General features: G+C 54.3%; 4 protein-coding genes across 4 annotated transcripts; 1 reads left to right on the plus strand and 3 right to left on the minus strand.

Moving 5' to 3' along the window:
* Positions 1-815: 815 nt before the first annotated feature.
* N7482_010287 (DUF803 domain membrane protein) lies at positions 816-3,292 on the plus strand (the record flags this gene model as incomplete). Its single annotated transcript, XM_056692411.1, has 2 exons — positions 816-1,574; positions 1,652-3,292. 2 exons carry the CDS (start codon positions 816-818, stop codon positions 3,290-3,292), a joined length of 2,400 nt encoding a protein of 799 aa, XP_056538368.1.
* Positions 3,293-4,044: 752 nt separating this feature from the next.
* Positions 4,045-5,213, minus strand: N7482_010288 (uncharacterized protein; the record flags this gene model as incomplete). Its single annotated transcript, XM_056692412.1, has 2 exons — positions 4,045-4,159; positions 4,261-5,213. Coding segments are annotated over 2 exons (1,068 nt in total), but the record flags the coding sequence as incomplete, so codon positions are not given.
* A 1,208-nt stretch (positions 5,214-6,421) lies between these two features.
* N7482_010289 (class I SAM-dependent DNA methyltransferase) lies at positions 6,422-7,081 on the minus strand (the record flags this gene model as incomplete). The annotated part of the gene is made up of 1 exon (XM_056692413.1): positions 6,422-7,081. The coding sequence occupies one exon, from the start codon at positions 7,079-7,081 to the stop codon at positions 6,422-6,424; it is 660 nt and encodes a 219-aa protein (XP_056538370.1).
* Positions 7,082-10,433: 3,352 nt separating this feature from the next.
* On the minus strand, positions 10,434-10,844 carry N7482_010290 (uncharacterized protein; the record flags this gene model as incomplete). Its single annotated transcript, XM_056692414.1, has 2 exons — positions 10,434-10,543; positions 10,604-10,844. The coding sequence occupies 2 exons, from the start codon at positions 10,842-10,844 to the stop codon at positions 10,434-10,436; spliced, it is 351 nt and encodes a 116-aa protein (XP_056538371.1).
* Between the last annotated feature and the right edge of the window lie 2,266 nt (positions 10,845-13,110).

Consider the following 13,110-nt stretch of genomic DNA (forward strand, 5'->3'; position numbering starts at 1 on the left):
AGAATCAAGACTCGACCACCAAGTAATAACGACCACCGTGGTACCACGCGAACGCGGTGCCGGGCGGGCCCGGCAGCCACAGACAGATAAATTTAGATGTGGCGAGGGTCCCGACTTGACCGTACCTTGACGTCTTCTGGTCAATCTTACCTGCCAGGAACCGTCCGATCGCACTGCAGCTGCGTGGGGCGGGTTGTACCCACTTGGTATCGTTTCCGCTGCTTCGTCGCCTTTAGTCTCCGGCCTAGACACTTCCCCACAGGCCCAGCCACTTTGTTTCTGCTTCCCCTTTTCCACCGCACTGTTCTTTACTCACGCTTGTTCGTTCTTGCTCTTCTTTCTTGTTCATGATTCTTATACCGGCACCTCCTCTGATCCATCCAAATCTATCTGAAATCTTATCTCCCTTCCCTCCCCCCCCCCCCCAGTGTCGCTCGCAGACTGACTGACTGCCGCTGACGTGCCTTGGCGCCGATCGTTTCGCCGCCGCCCCCCCCCCTTCGATTCCCTCGTGGCCTTCCAGAAACATTCCGCGGAATCAAGCCCCGATATTCTTCAGATCAACGAAACCTCGACTCCCTTTCCCTGCCCAACCCAGCCGTCTGTGACTAGAATCAGCACCTGCATCAGCACCTGCACTACTCAGCTCAGCTCTGGCGCTACGCCCGTGACAAAGTGGCCTGAAACCGTGTCTCAGGTTAATCGCCGAGTTTCGTCGTAGGACGACTCTGTCCTCGCGACAACCCCCCTGCACCTCCCACTGCTGGCAGTGGTTTGACCGACTCCCCCCTCCTCCGTCCCTCTCTCCGCCCATGATGGATCCCCAGGATACATTATACCACGCATCCACCCTCGTGGCCCGCGCCGACTCCAGCGGCCGCCCGCCCATCTACAAGGCGGTCGGTGTCTCGCTAGCTGTCGCCTCGGGCGTCTTCATTGGCATCTCCTTCGTGATCAAGAAAATCGGCTTGCTCAAGGCGAATGTCAGGTACAACGAAGAGGCCGGTGAGGGTTACGGATATCTCAAGAATTTGTGGTGGTGGACGGGCATGACGCTGATGATCATCGGCGAAATCTGCAACTTCGTTGCCTACGCCTTCGTCGATGCGATTCTGGTGACGCCGCTCGGCGCGCTGTCCGTCGTCATCACGACCATCCTGTCGGCCATTTTCCTCAAAGAACGGCTCAGTTTCGTCGGCAAGGTCGGCTGTTTCTGCTGCATTATCGGGTCCGTGGTCATCGCTATGAATGCCCCCGAGCAGGCCTCTGTCGAAGATATCCAGGAAATGCAGGCATTCGTGATTACGCCGGGCTTTCTGTCCTATGCGGGTGTCATTCTGGTTGGGTCAGCGTTCACGGCGCTCTGGGCGGGCCCGCGGTACGGCAAGAAGAGCATGTTCGTTTATATCAGCATTTGTAGTATGATAGGAGGATTGAGCGTGGTTGCGACGCAGGGTCTGGGCTCGGCTATTCTGGCTCAGATCAATGGGGAGTCACAGTTCAAGCACTGGTTCCTCTATGTGCTGTTTGTCTTTGTCGTTGGGACGCTGCTGACGGAGATTATCTTTCTCAATGTGTGCCTCCCCCCCCTCTTCCTTCCCCATCTTTTCGTCTGCTCTTTGCTTTGCGCGGTGTGGCTAACAAATCACAGAAAGCGTTGAATCTCTTTAATGCGGCCCTCGTCACCCCAACTTACTATGTCATGTTCACCAGCGCAACTATCATTACTTCTGCCGTTTTGTTCCGGGGGTTCAAGGGTACAGCAACTCAGATTACGACGGTAATCTTGGGCTTCCTGCAGATATGTGCCGGTGTGGTCCTGCTACAGTTGTCCAAGTCAGCCAAGGACGTCCCCGACGCGGCCGTATTCAAGGGCGACTTGGACCAGATCCGCGAGGTTGCTGCGCAGGAGGAGCCTGAATATGAGCCCAAGGCTGACTCCATCCGCGGCGCGGCATCGATCCTCCGCCGCATCTCGACGACTCGGCGCACCCACGAAGAGGAAGAAGTCCGGCGCTTCGTTAATGAAAAGAAAGAGGACTACCTGAAGCCACCCGGGGAGAACGAAATCATCGAGTGGGATGGTATTCGTCGGCGCAAAACTGTCATCGGTGAAGGCCCTACGACGTCTCGTCCCCGCACTCCTCGCTCGCCCTCGATTAGGCCACCACTGCCACCACTGGGCATGTCCCGATTCCCTGATCCCGAAGACGACGAGGAGCACCGGCCAAGCACGAAGCAGAGTGGGCACTCATTCCTTAGTGATATACGGTCTCATGCCTCGAGCGTGCTCCAATCCAGCAATTGGCTTCCGTTGCACGAGCAAGACGAGAAGAGCCTGAGCGCAAACATTGCCACCGAAATGACCAACCGCAACAGTGCTGTGGACACTGAATATCACGGCGCCGGCGCCGGCCTCGAAGCCCCATTCCGCCCAACCGGCCGCGATCGCAGTGACACACCGCGCTCTATCTCCTGGGCCGACGAGAATGCCGACAACAACCCGGCGCAGGCCACCCTCGAACCGCCGCACACTGCCCGGCGCCAATTCTCCTTCAACACTATTTTCAACCGCCGCAAGACAGACAGCAACCCGCCGTCCCCCAGCCGCACCGCCAGCCCACCCCGCGGCATCCTGCGCCGCACGCACGCCGCCGACGCAAACCTGCGCAAGTCCGCCACCGAAGAAGAACGTCTCGGCCTAGTCCGCGGCGACTCGCGCGCCGACGAAGAATCCCTTGGTGAGAGACTGGACCGCTGGTCCAGCGCCGAGTCCGACGCCGCTGAAGTGCAGCCCATGCACTCGCTCCCGCTCCCGGCCCGCGCACACCGCGACTCGGTCTCCAGCGTGTCGACGGCTGCTTTCCCGCCGTACGAGGACCAGCACGCATTCTACACCACGCAGACGGCCAGCGTGTCGAACCCGTACTACCTCCCGCACAGCAGGCAGGCAACAGCGTCGCCCGAGCACATGGACGAGCACGGCGGATGGACGGGGTCGCCCACACGCACGCGCGCGCGGACAAACTCCTCAGCGCGCGGCCGCGCCCCGCCCCCAGCGCAGTCGTCCTTCTCCACGCACCGCCGGCCCAACCCGCTTCCGCCGCTGCCCGACGAGAACTCTCTTGCTAGTACTGCTGCTGCGAACGACGGTGTGCGCACCGCACCGGCCGGGTCTCTGACTCGGGAGTCGAGCGGGTGGCGCCGACATATTTCTGAGAGCAGTGCGGATGGTGAGCCGTATGAGGCGCCGGGCGGTACGCGTGGTGGGTCGAAGGGGGCGTTCATCTAGGATCTGATCTAGATGAATCGCGTGCCCCTGGTTCCTGAACTACGGCTTTCGTACCATCCCCTTGCATGAGTGCTATATTCTTGATCTTCGGTCCATCTGTGGGTTCTGATCGCATGTCTTCGACCTGGGGATGGGGTTTACTGCATTTCCAGCGGCGTTTGTCTTATTTATTGCGAGGGATTGGAACTGACGTGGGTGGCACGGGACTTGATTTTCGGTGTACAGTTTAGATCCTTGAGATGCCGATGCCGGTGCTGATGCTTGCGAAGCACCGCGTGTACGCTGCATGAACTTTGTATATACAGGACGCGAGGTCGCGTCGATGATCCATGACGGTAATGCATTATGATTGGTGTGATGAGCAAGACGAACCGTTTCCAATCTGCTATTCTCTACGAAATGTGATATTCAGATCTCATCGGAGTGTGACTGAATGTCGGAGTAAATTTGTCATCTAACTAGATGATGGGGTATCAAAGTATCGATATCACAGCCTAGCACGGCCATCTCGACGTAACGCCATGCAGACCAATGCCAACGCCGGAATAAAATGCCTGTCCATCCGCCCCTCCATGGAGGCAAAGCTCGCACTGTGCCATGTCCACACAGACGCATGCCGTCCGTGCCTTCCCAGCGACCCAAACAGGCCAAACCAGGCCAAAACAGACCACCCGAAAAGCACCCTTCCTCTGAAAAAGGAAGATTCATCCCGTCTTGTCTCTGTCATAGCTCGCCTCCGGCGCACCTCACCTCCCACCATGCGCACTCAACATACTCGCCACGCTCCTCTGACCCTTCGGCGCGATCTCCAGCACAACAAACCTCGATTCCGCCAGCCTCTTGCCCGCTTTGATACTCTCCAGAACCCTAAACCGCAAACAGAATCACAATCAGCCAGGCCCTCGAACAATATAACAATTACGACAGAAGAAGAAGAAGAAGAAGAAGAAAAGAAAAGAACCACTCACCAATCCACCCCAACCACCCTCACCCCCTTCCATCCACCTCGTTCAATCTCGCCCTGCCATTTCCCCGCCGCCAGCCCGCCGCCCGCGCCTGCGCCCAGAGACCCGGGCCGGCCGATGATGACGTGGGAGACTGTCTTGCGGGCCATGCCGATGGCGATGGCCGCGCCGCGCGACACGAGGAGCGTCTTGAGTTTGTGATCCGAGATCTGGGGGAGTGTCGAGCCGTTGATGTAGATTGTTGTGCCGGCGAAGATTTGCGGGGGCGAGGGTGGTGGTGCGATGGTGTGGGTGTGTGTCTGTGAGTTCTGAGGGGAGACTGTCTTCCCAGGGCGAGGGTTGGGAGATGTCGTGGGTGAAAGTGAAGATGGAAATGGAGAGGGAAGTGTAGGCGTAGAGGTAGAGATAGAAGTAGAGGTAGAAGTAGAGGGAGGAGCCGTCGATGTTAGTGCTGGCGTTGGCGTTGACTTTGACACCCTCGGCACCATAGCCAACATGTCCCTCTTCTCGCCCTTCACCCTCTTCCCCGTCTGCGGCTTCTCCTCCAACTCTGCCTTCCTTTTCCCCACCCCCATGAAACTCCGAATATCCCGCACCCCCAACTGCGCCCTCTTCGCCTCCTCCTCCGCAACCCATCGCCACTCCCCTACCCTGCCCCCCGCATCCAACCCTTTCTCCCCCAGCTCATCCCCGCACGTCCCATCGAACGCACCAGTGCAATTCTCGTCACCCCGCGCGCGCTCGCGACAGTCCCCGCCGCTGAATTGGCGCTCAAGTTTGGCGGTGCGGGTATCGCGCCAGGCGGGGGTGCTGGAGTATGGGTTCTCGGCGCGCTGGTGGCCTGTAGAGGAGGAGTTCCAGGGATCGAAGATGCGGTGGTTTTGCGGTGTTGGGATAGGGTTTGGCTTTGGCTTTGACTTTCTCGGGGGCGTTCGCCTGGTGGGGGGTGAATGCATTGCGGTTGCGGAAAGGTCCAGTGGAGGACTGCTGAGATGACGGTTCTGGCGTGGTTGTTGCTAGGTGGTGAGGGCTTGTAGTTGGTTGTTGCGTTTGAAGCGAAGTGGTTGTTTTTTTTTTGCCCTTTGCCGCGGCAGTGACGTTGCGAACCAGCGGAACCGTTCCATGTTTTCGTTTTGCTGGTTTGGGATAGGGTCGGCGGTGTCACGTGGGGGTGGTGGGGGTTGGAATGTGTTTTGGAGGGAAGAGAGGAGGGGGCTTTATTGAAAAAGATGAGAGGATGTGAGAGTGAGACAGACGGTAATCTCCAAAGACTGCTATCACTGCAAGGGTTAACCGGTAACCTTGGGGGAAGGCATAGTGCGGCTCTTTAGTCGAAGGGGGTGAATTTAACGTTGCCATCGGCATGCATAGATCGACTACCTTAACCCGCCCAGCTCCACCTGCCCATCAGATCTATATCCAGCCACCTTATCGACAGTTACATGACAAGTCTCAAACAGTACGGCCCAGATCTCGGTAATACCCTGAAAAAAACATGCTTGCCGAACCAGGTTGGGCTGGGGAGTCCCCTGATGGTTGATTACTCAATCCTGATATCACTATCTACCCCACTAGGAAGGTATCTGCAAAGGGGGGTTCGTTGCCCGAAAGGGAACGTCGAACGCGCGGGTTCAAGATAACATGTCACCAACACAGAACGATGGTTCGTTGATACGTTACAGCATCGACCCCCAGGTTCTCATTCTAGATCCGCTCCGTCTGCAGAAGGGGGTTCTATGTCCAAAAAGGGAATTTCGAACGCGCAGCATCAGGGCATCACAGTTCCCCCCCCAACCCAAGCCAAACCGGGTCCCGACCCGGGTCCAAGTGGCTTGTTACTAGTCTACTATGAACTAAGGTTGGGGGGCCTTGGGCAAGGGACTATTTAATTTAAATCTGGAGCTGCCCCGGAACATGGTTATGGATATTCTGGAGCTTTAATCTGAGCGTATCTGATGCATATGAAATCCGATCCTTATCATGATCCCTTCTGGTCGCAGCCAGACTGGGGTTGAACCTCAAGTTACTGCCGAACTCTCAAATGGGGTGTTGAAAGAAAGCCTATAGCGGGGAGTCGCTGTCGCAATCGCGCGTCGCTGTCGCTTTGGGGCCGCATTCGTGCTGCTGTCGTGGTCGCAATCGCTGGGCTATGGCTGTCTGTCATTCAGGCTCGGTGGGCCCTCTCTAGGATGAGCAATACGGCCTTGTCGCCATGGCCCTTTACATAATCTATGAGATCCTCCGACACCACCCGCACCACGCCCTCGGCCTTCAGCTTCTCGACTTCGGCCTTGAATCCGCCCGACACCCAGATGTCTTCGAGGATCGTGGCCACCACAATCCCGGTCTTGCGGGTCACCCGGATGAGCTCGCGCAGAGCCGGGTCGGGGCCAACGTGGCCGAGCGTGAAGGTGCCGACGCAGACCACCGTGTCATAGGTCTCGTCCTGGGTGTCCAGGGGCCGGGTCATGTCCGCCTGGGCGAGGTTTCGGTATACGCCCGTGTCCCTGGCCACGTCGAGCATGGGGGCCGACAGGTCAATGCCATCGATGGCTTTGGCACCGCCAATGGCCAGGGCTTGACCGACCAGGCCAGTCCCGCAGCCGGCGTCGAGGATGACACTGTCGGCGGCACTCTTGGACGACTTGTACTTGATCGCGGCCTGGGCGACGAGGACGGGCGCGACGTAGCTTTGTGCCTCGTCGCCAACCTCATCGTTATAGGTCGCGGCCCACTTGTCATAGACAGTCATGCAATCTTCAACACTCTTGGTGGCACGGGCTTGGCTGAGGTACAGCTGGCTCGTGGGGGCGGAAGCGTGCATGGTGACACGAGGAGAGCAATGTTGTTTCAAAAGACTTGTTCGGTGGGGAGTGGGAGTTGAGGTCAGGGTATCCGACAAGAAGTGGCCTAGTGGGTGATATTGATCACTATGGCTGTTCTGCGCAGGGTGTCTGTTGTAATCTCACTGTGCCCATGCGCGCAAGCCTTACGTTCTTATAGCAGGTGCATCCACGCCGAGCCATTTTGCTCGTCCCTCCCAATTCACCCATTGATCAATGTGTCGCGGCCTCGTCGCCCTGGCCCAGCGACGTCGTGGCTCGTCCAAGGACACTGCCCGTCCAGATGTGGGGCGACTCGCAAGGCACGGGCGACAGCTGCATGTAATAGCATTCTGTCTTACATTGGTTCCGCAGATGGCGTGATGCGGGGTCGACGGCGCATTCTGGCGCATCCACCCCAAAACGATGATATTTGTGGCGATCAATGATGTCGGTGGACCAGGGTCGGTGATTGATGATCCCCGACTCTCTCCGACTCCGCGCGGGGAAAAGGTACCGGATGATCCTCAGGCAAACTATAGTTCCCAAGTCAACAATAGACGTACCGACTCTCGTTTCTCCTTTACCCCGTACTCTTCTCTTTCCCCTGTCCAGCAGCCCGTCCAACCCGAATCCATCGACTCTAAATATGACGGCCGTTGCGCTTACTTTGGACGCAATCCCGCCAAATAACGGGCACTGTCGAGTGTGCAGGCGGTGCATGGCCCTGTTGGCCACTAGCGTTCATAGTTCCGTCACGTGTTTGCTGCGTCCGGTTTGAGTAGATCCTCAGTTCAGTGTCTTGCCTGGTCTCGCCTATGCTGAGAACGAGCGAGCTGCATCTCCTCGGGACGTAGTCCGAGCCAGATTGGCTAGTGATGGGCAATAATGCCGCACACGCAGCTAATCATTGGTGTTATGACGGGACACATTCATTGGCCATCGGCCTTTGGTCGTGTCTGTACAAGCAAGGCCAGTCTCATACTGTACGATACCCCGTACATAATCTGGTCTTGTAACAACCCTTGAAATTGACTTTCGCTCGACCTTCCCCATGGACCGGTCCCTCGGGCTCGTCACGAGAGGATATTATCAGATCTCCATCCATCCCATCCTAGTAGAGACTCATCCCTTCTCACGTATCGCCAGGCTGCGCCACCCACCGGGTGAAAGACCGTAGAAAGAGTACCCAACTTGACACGGAGTAATCATGTAAACTGAAAGACAGGCAGAGGGACACTCCGGGAGACCATATTCAGGATGCACTGCGAGAGAGTGGACGAGGGCGGGCCAGAGAGCTCCGTGCAACCTCCCAGAAACTTAGATCAGGCGGGGTCGAAGCGGGGAGTGGGCACTTGACGTCAACTCATCATCAGGTGCCCCGACACATGTCATGGCAGGCGAGGATTGGCGGAATGGCGGAATGGTGGAATGCAGGGCTGGAGAGACTTCGATAATGAGGCTCTAGGGTTGAGCATCGATATCGCCCAGCGAGGCGGACGAAAGGGCCCCTCGAGCGACAGAGCCTACAATCAACCTATTGAACAGTTTCTCTCCATGATCGCATGAATCATGGAAGTTTGGATGTGTTGAGTACAGGCTGATATTGCCGAGAAAGGGAGCTCTATGTATAGTGGAGCCTCAGCGGGAGATCAGGACATGAGAAGCCATGTCGATGAAACGCAGGGTAGCCCCTTCGCTTGCTACCTGGGAATGGGGCCAGCAGAGGCGAAGGAATACTAGAGGCAGGCCTCTCCCAATTTCCATTTTCTTTCCATTTTCTTTCAAGCGCCCTAAGCTGAGGGGATATCCCGGTGTACTCTCTGCGCTGGGCCTGCGCCTGCCCCACTCGAGGAATGTGAGCCCCACCAGACAAAAGCCGGTATTCATGTTGATGTGCATAGTTCTGCTAACCGCAGTGGCCCACCGGCAGATATATGGTGGCCTCCATTCGAGACCACGAGGCATTCTTCGATGCATATGTGGCTGACTTGGCGTTTGAGAAGCTATGCACTTCGCGCCACGAACCGTTTAGCTCTATCACGCGATGATAATGATCGCTCGGACTGTGCTCGAAATCATAGTCATAGATAGAAGTACCTTCAATTTTCGATATTGGGCGCCTGAAGTAATCTTTTCGTGGGCTTGGGTTTTCTTCCTATAGACTATACGCCAGGAATCGAAGGTTATGGTTGTTAAACCTATGGAGGTCACGGCTAATCCTTATTCCTCTAAATTAGACCAATGACCGCTTCCCTTAATCTGAAAACCAGTGACCACAAGTCCGCCGAGCGGTAAAGAGAATAAGCGCCACCTACGTTGAACACACGAGAGCGCATGTCTGCATTTCTGCAGACCATAACAGCGTAAGCAGGAGAGTAGCCACCGCCCCATTCCCAAAGCACCACAAGGCTTGCTGAGCCAGGTCAAGGACACTCCTGCCAGATGCTAGCCCCATCATGGGCCTTGAGCCGCTTCTTGTCTCCTACATGCTTCATCGTCAATTCGATCTCATTTATCGGAAGACATTCATGACAGTAGACGTTTAGAGCGGCAATTTTGTTTAACGGCCTCTCTCGCTTTGACGGTCTTAGAGCGAAAGCAAGATCACGGTAAGCTACCTAAGATGTAGATCTCTGAGTCCTTTCTGTTTGTAGCAGTGGTGTTCTGTGCAGCAAGCTATCTACACAGGGAATGGCCGAGATGGATCGTATTGCAGAGTCACTCGTTGAGAACAGATCCGTCAGTCTCAGATTCACTACTTCACCGGAAAGAGGTAACGTCGCTCAATGAGGACCAATTGACCTTATAATAAAAACCAGTGGAGTTCTGGGAAATTGAACATGCAGCCTCAGTGGTGCTGACACATCAGATAATGCTTAAATTCTGTTTTTAACACCATTAAAGCCGGATACCTGATAGATCAACATTCTAATACCCGTACTGGCGGCTGCTGGTTTGAAGAAGTTTATTCGGAGCTTGCAGGTTTGCCTGTTGTAGCTTACACTACTATACTTACAGTCATGGATGGTGGAGATGAGTGGACCCCAAGCGTGCGACGACCACGCTTTATGCGGCTCTCAAGTTAGAGATCTACCCGGTTGATCCAGGATCAGACAACTCTGGAACATCCCTATCCCCATTCCGTTGCCGACTTCTTATGTCTCGGCACTCTTCCTGCAGAGAGATGTGACAGCTCTAGAGGTAGAGGTAGAGGGTCAAGCGACGAATCATTCCAATTTCAGTCTGCCAGCCTCTCGAGAGTTGCATTTTTCATTCCGTTATATCTCTCCACCGCTCCAGCCCAGAGCCATATGAGTTTCCTACAGACTCAACCTCTACACATGTCCACAATCAGACATCACAGGCCAACACAAGTCCCTTATACGGGCTATCCCCGCTAACACAACCGCTAATCCCAATACGCTCTTCCACCGCACATCCCGCGTCCTCGTAGAGATACACTAGCAGCGTATCAGACCATGACCAAAGCCAAGGATTCCCATAGAGAGACTGAGACTTACACTCGCATTCATCAAAGATAGAGGTAATATTCACGGCTTCAATAGCGCCGTACTGATCCAAGGAGATACACGTGTTCTTCTGGCTTCCGTATACACCGAGTTCAAGCAGATTGTTCGCATCGCAGCCGGGACTGCCGTACAGACGCAGCTGTGCCCATTTACTGTTTGTTGGGGGTAGACTAGCCAGGGCAGTGGTGCCGAGGCCAAAAACAAAGGCAGTAAAAAGAATGCGGTACTGCATTTCGGCGAAAGCGAAGGCTGCAGAACCGGGATGAAAGTCGGGAGATTGATACAATCAGTGATGGAGGATAGATTCCGGGCACGAACTCTTCCTTTAAATACCTCTGGTCTTTCTCAGAGTGGACGGTCTGGGTTAGGCCTCCTAAGGTTTCAGGAGATATGAAGCTATTATTGGCATTATGAAAACTATCTGCATCCGAAATTGCTAAAATCTGACAGCAGACGTGTCTTCGGAAGAGGGCCTGGTATCTCCTGTTTCAGTCTTATCACGTTTCATTCTTAGAAAGCTTGAATGCGTGGACGCTTGTATCACCAGCCTTGACTTCTCAGATGAAGCATGCGAAAAAGTTCGCTTCCTTCCTTACGATGTGTGTTTATAATCTATTTAGTTCGCTTCTCTTACAGAACCTAGGGTTGAATGTTTTTGCGCAAGTAGTAAGTCAAAATCAAACCACCATGGATCTGTTGGTGGCCTTTTCTGGAGGGCAATCTCCTTGCAGTAAGCTATTTGACGACTGCCGCATTACCAGGCCACCCATCTAGGCGTACCTCGGCATGTAACCAAGCATTGATAGCCTTGCGTGTCTCAAAGCCTTACATAGTTCCCGTGCACTTATTGCACCGCTCTAGTGATCGTGACTTAGTGTCTAATATGCCGAATATGCAAGATCATGAAGAAGTAATAGATGCGCACTAAACCCGGTGTCTCTCCTTGCGTGTTCAACACAATTATGCTAGATACGATGATAACGGAATGCATGGCTTGATTACAGTTGACTCGGGCTGCGGGGCGGAACTAGATGGGATATTCTGATCCGAAAATTTCTAGAGGCCCTGTAGCCTTGTAGCGAAGCAGAGTAATCCAAGCTAAGAAGGAGTGCGAGATCGGGTCCAGCAAGACAATCTCAAGGTGAAGAGGATGGTCAGATGCGACAACGGGATGGGTTGAGTCCGTGGAATGAGCATCATCGAGTGGGCTTGATTGTATCATTGGCCCAGGCCTGCTGCTGAAGTAGTTGAGAGCTATAAGGAAGAGTCCAGAGAGCATCCAGCAACGTGAGTGATTTCAATAGCCAAGGCAATGTCAAAGGCAGCAGCGGCAGTTGCAGCAATGCCTTAGAGAATGATAAACGCACAAGGAGCCGGCATGGTACTGTCGCATTGTATACGGCCAAAATTTCATCCGATGGCATCTCACACCGTTCCAGTCCAGTCCCAAAATCAAAGGTCTAGATCAGCCAACCTGCACATAGCTTGAATGAGTAAAGTCTAAGAATGCGAAAGAGCAGAGCATTGAGAAACCGCGCAGTGCAAGATTCATATTCATGGTCATTCATTACCGTCATGTCATCTCTCTAAAACAGAAACCAGAACCAAAGAAAAGAAAAGAAAAGAAAAGAAAACCCCGGGCAAGCCGCGCTCTTAAACCGCAAGCATAACGTCTGGTCTGGCTGATCCGATCTGATTTGTGTCCATAGGGCGAATGCAACCGCAGCTGCAACCGCAGAAGCATACGCAGCGCAATAGGCACAAACACAGGCTAAGCCAAGCCGAGCCAAGCACCCAGAATGCATTGAGAGAAAAGAAGACACACAAGACAATAACCCAAAAAGAACCCCCTTTGGCCCACGAAAGAGAAAGAAATAAAAAAAAAACCAACACACAATATCGCAAAATTTCCAATGGTCAACATTTCTCTCTCGAGATCTCAAAAAATCTCGAAACATGATTTGCAATTCGAAAATGAAACCGTGGCTATTCCAGCCATGAGCATGACCGAACATGAGCATGAGCAAAGTAGAGCCGACAAAGAAAATTCGTCATAAAAAATTCGTTTCGTCATAGTCATAAGGTGGGAAGGATGGGAGAGAAGCAAAGCAGAACCATGAATCAAGAGGAAACACAAGCTTCCCTCTCCCCTTCCCGAGTCATCAATTTGTCAAATGGAGATCCAACAACCCAGTCCAACCATGGATGCCCAGCATAAATCCCCGGGAGTGGAAGAGCCCCGGAACGACGGAGAACATCAGATCCATGGAAGATGCATGCCCTAGAGTAAATTCAATCATGAGAAGAGGGGCCGGTCCAGTCCAGTCCAGCCTGGCCGATCCCGTCGTGGGAGCAGGCGCAAAAGTAAATGTAAACTTCAACGCAGTGCTAAAGTTCACCGAAAAAGGCAGGTCGTATGGAGCGTTCCCAGAGTCGACAGCAACCGGGATCCATGCACGCCCGGGTACGGCGTCTATCATAGTAAAAAAAAACCAAGC

This window comes from Penicillium canariense (assembly GCF_028826845.1).
Source record: "Penicillium canariense strain IBT 26290 chromosome Unknown utg000008l_segment0_segment0, whole genome shotgun sequence".
NCBI lineage: Eukaryota > Fungi > Ascomycota > Eurotiomycetes > Eurotiales > Aspergillaceae > Penicillium > Penicillium canariense.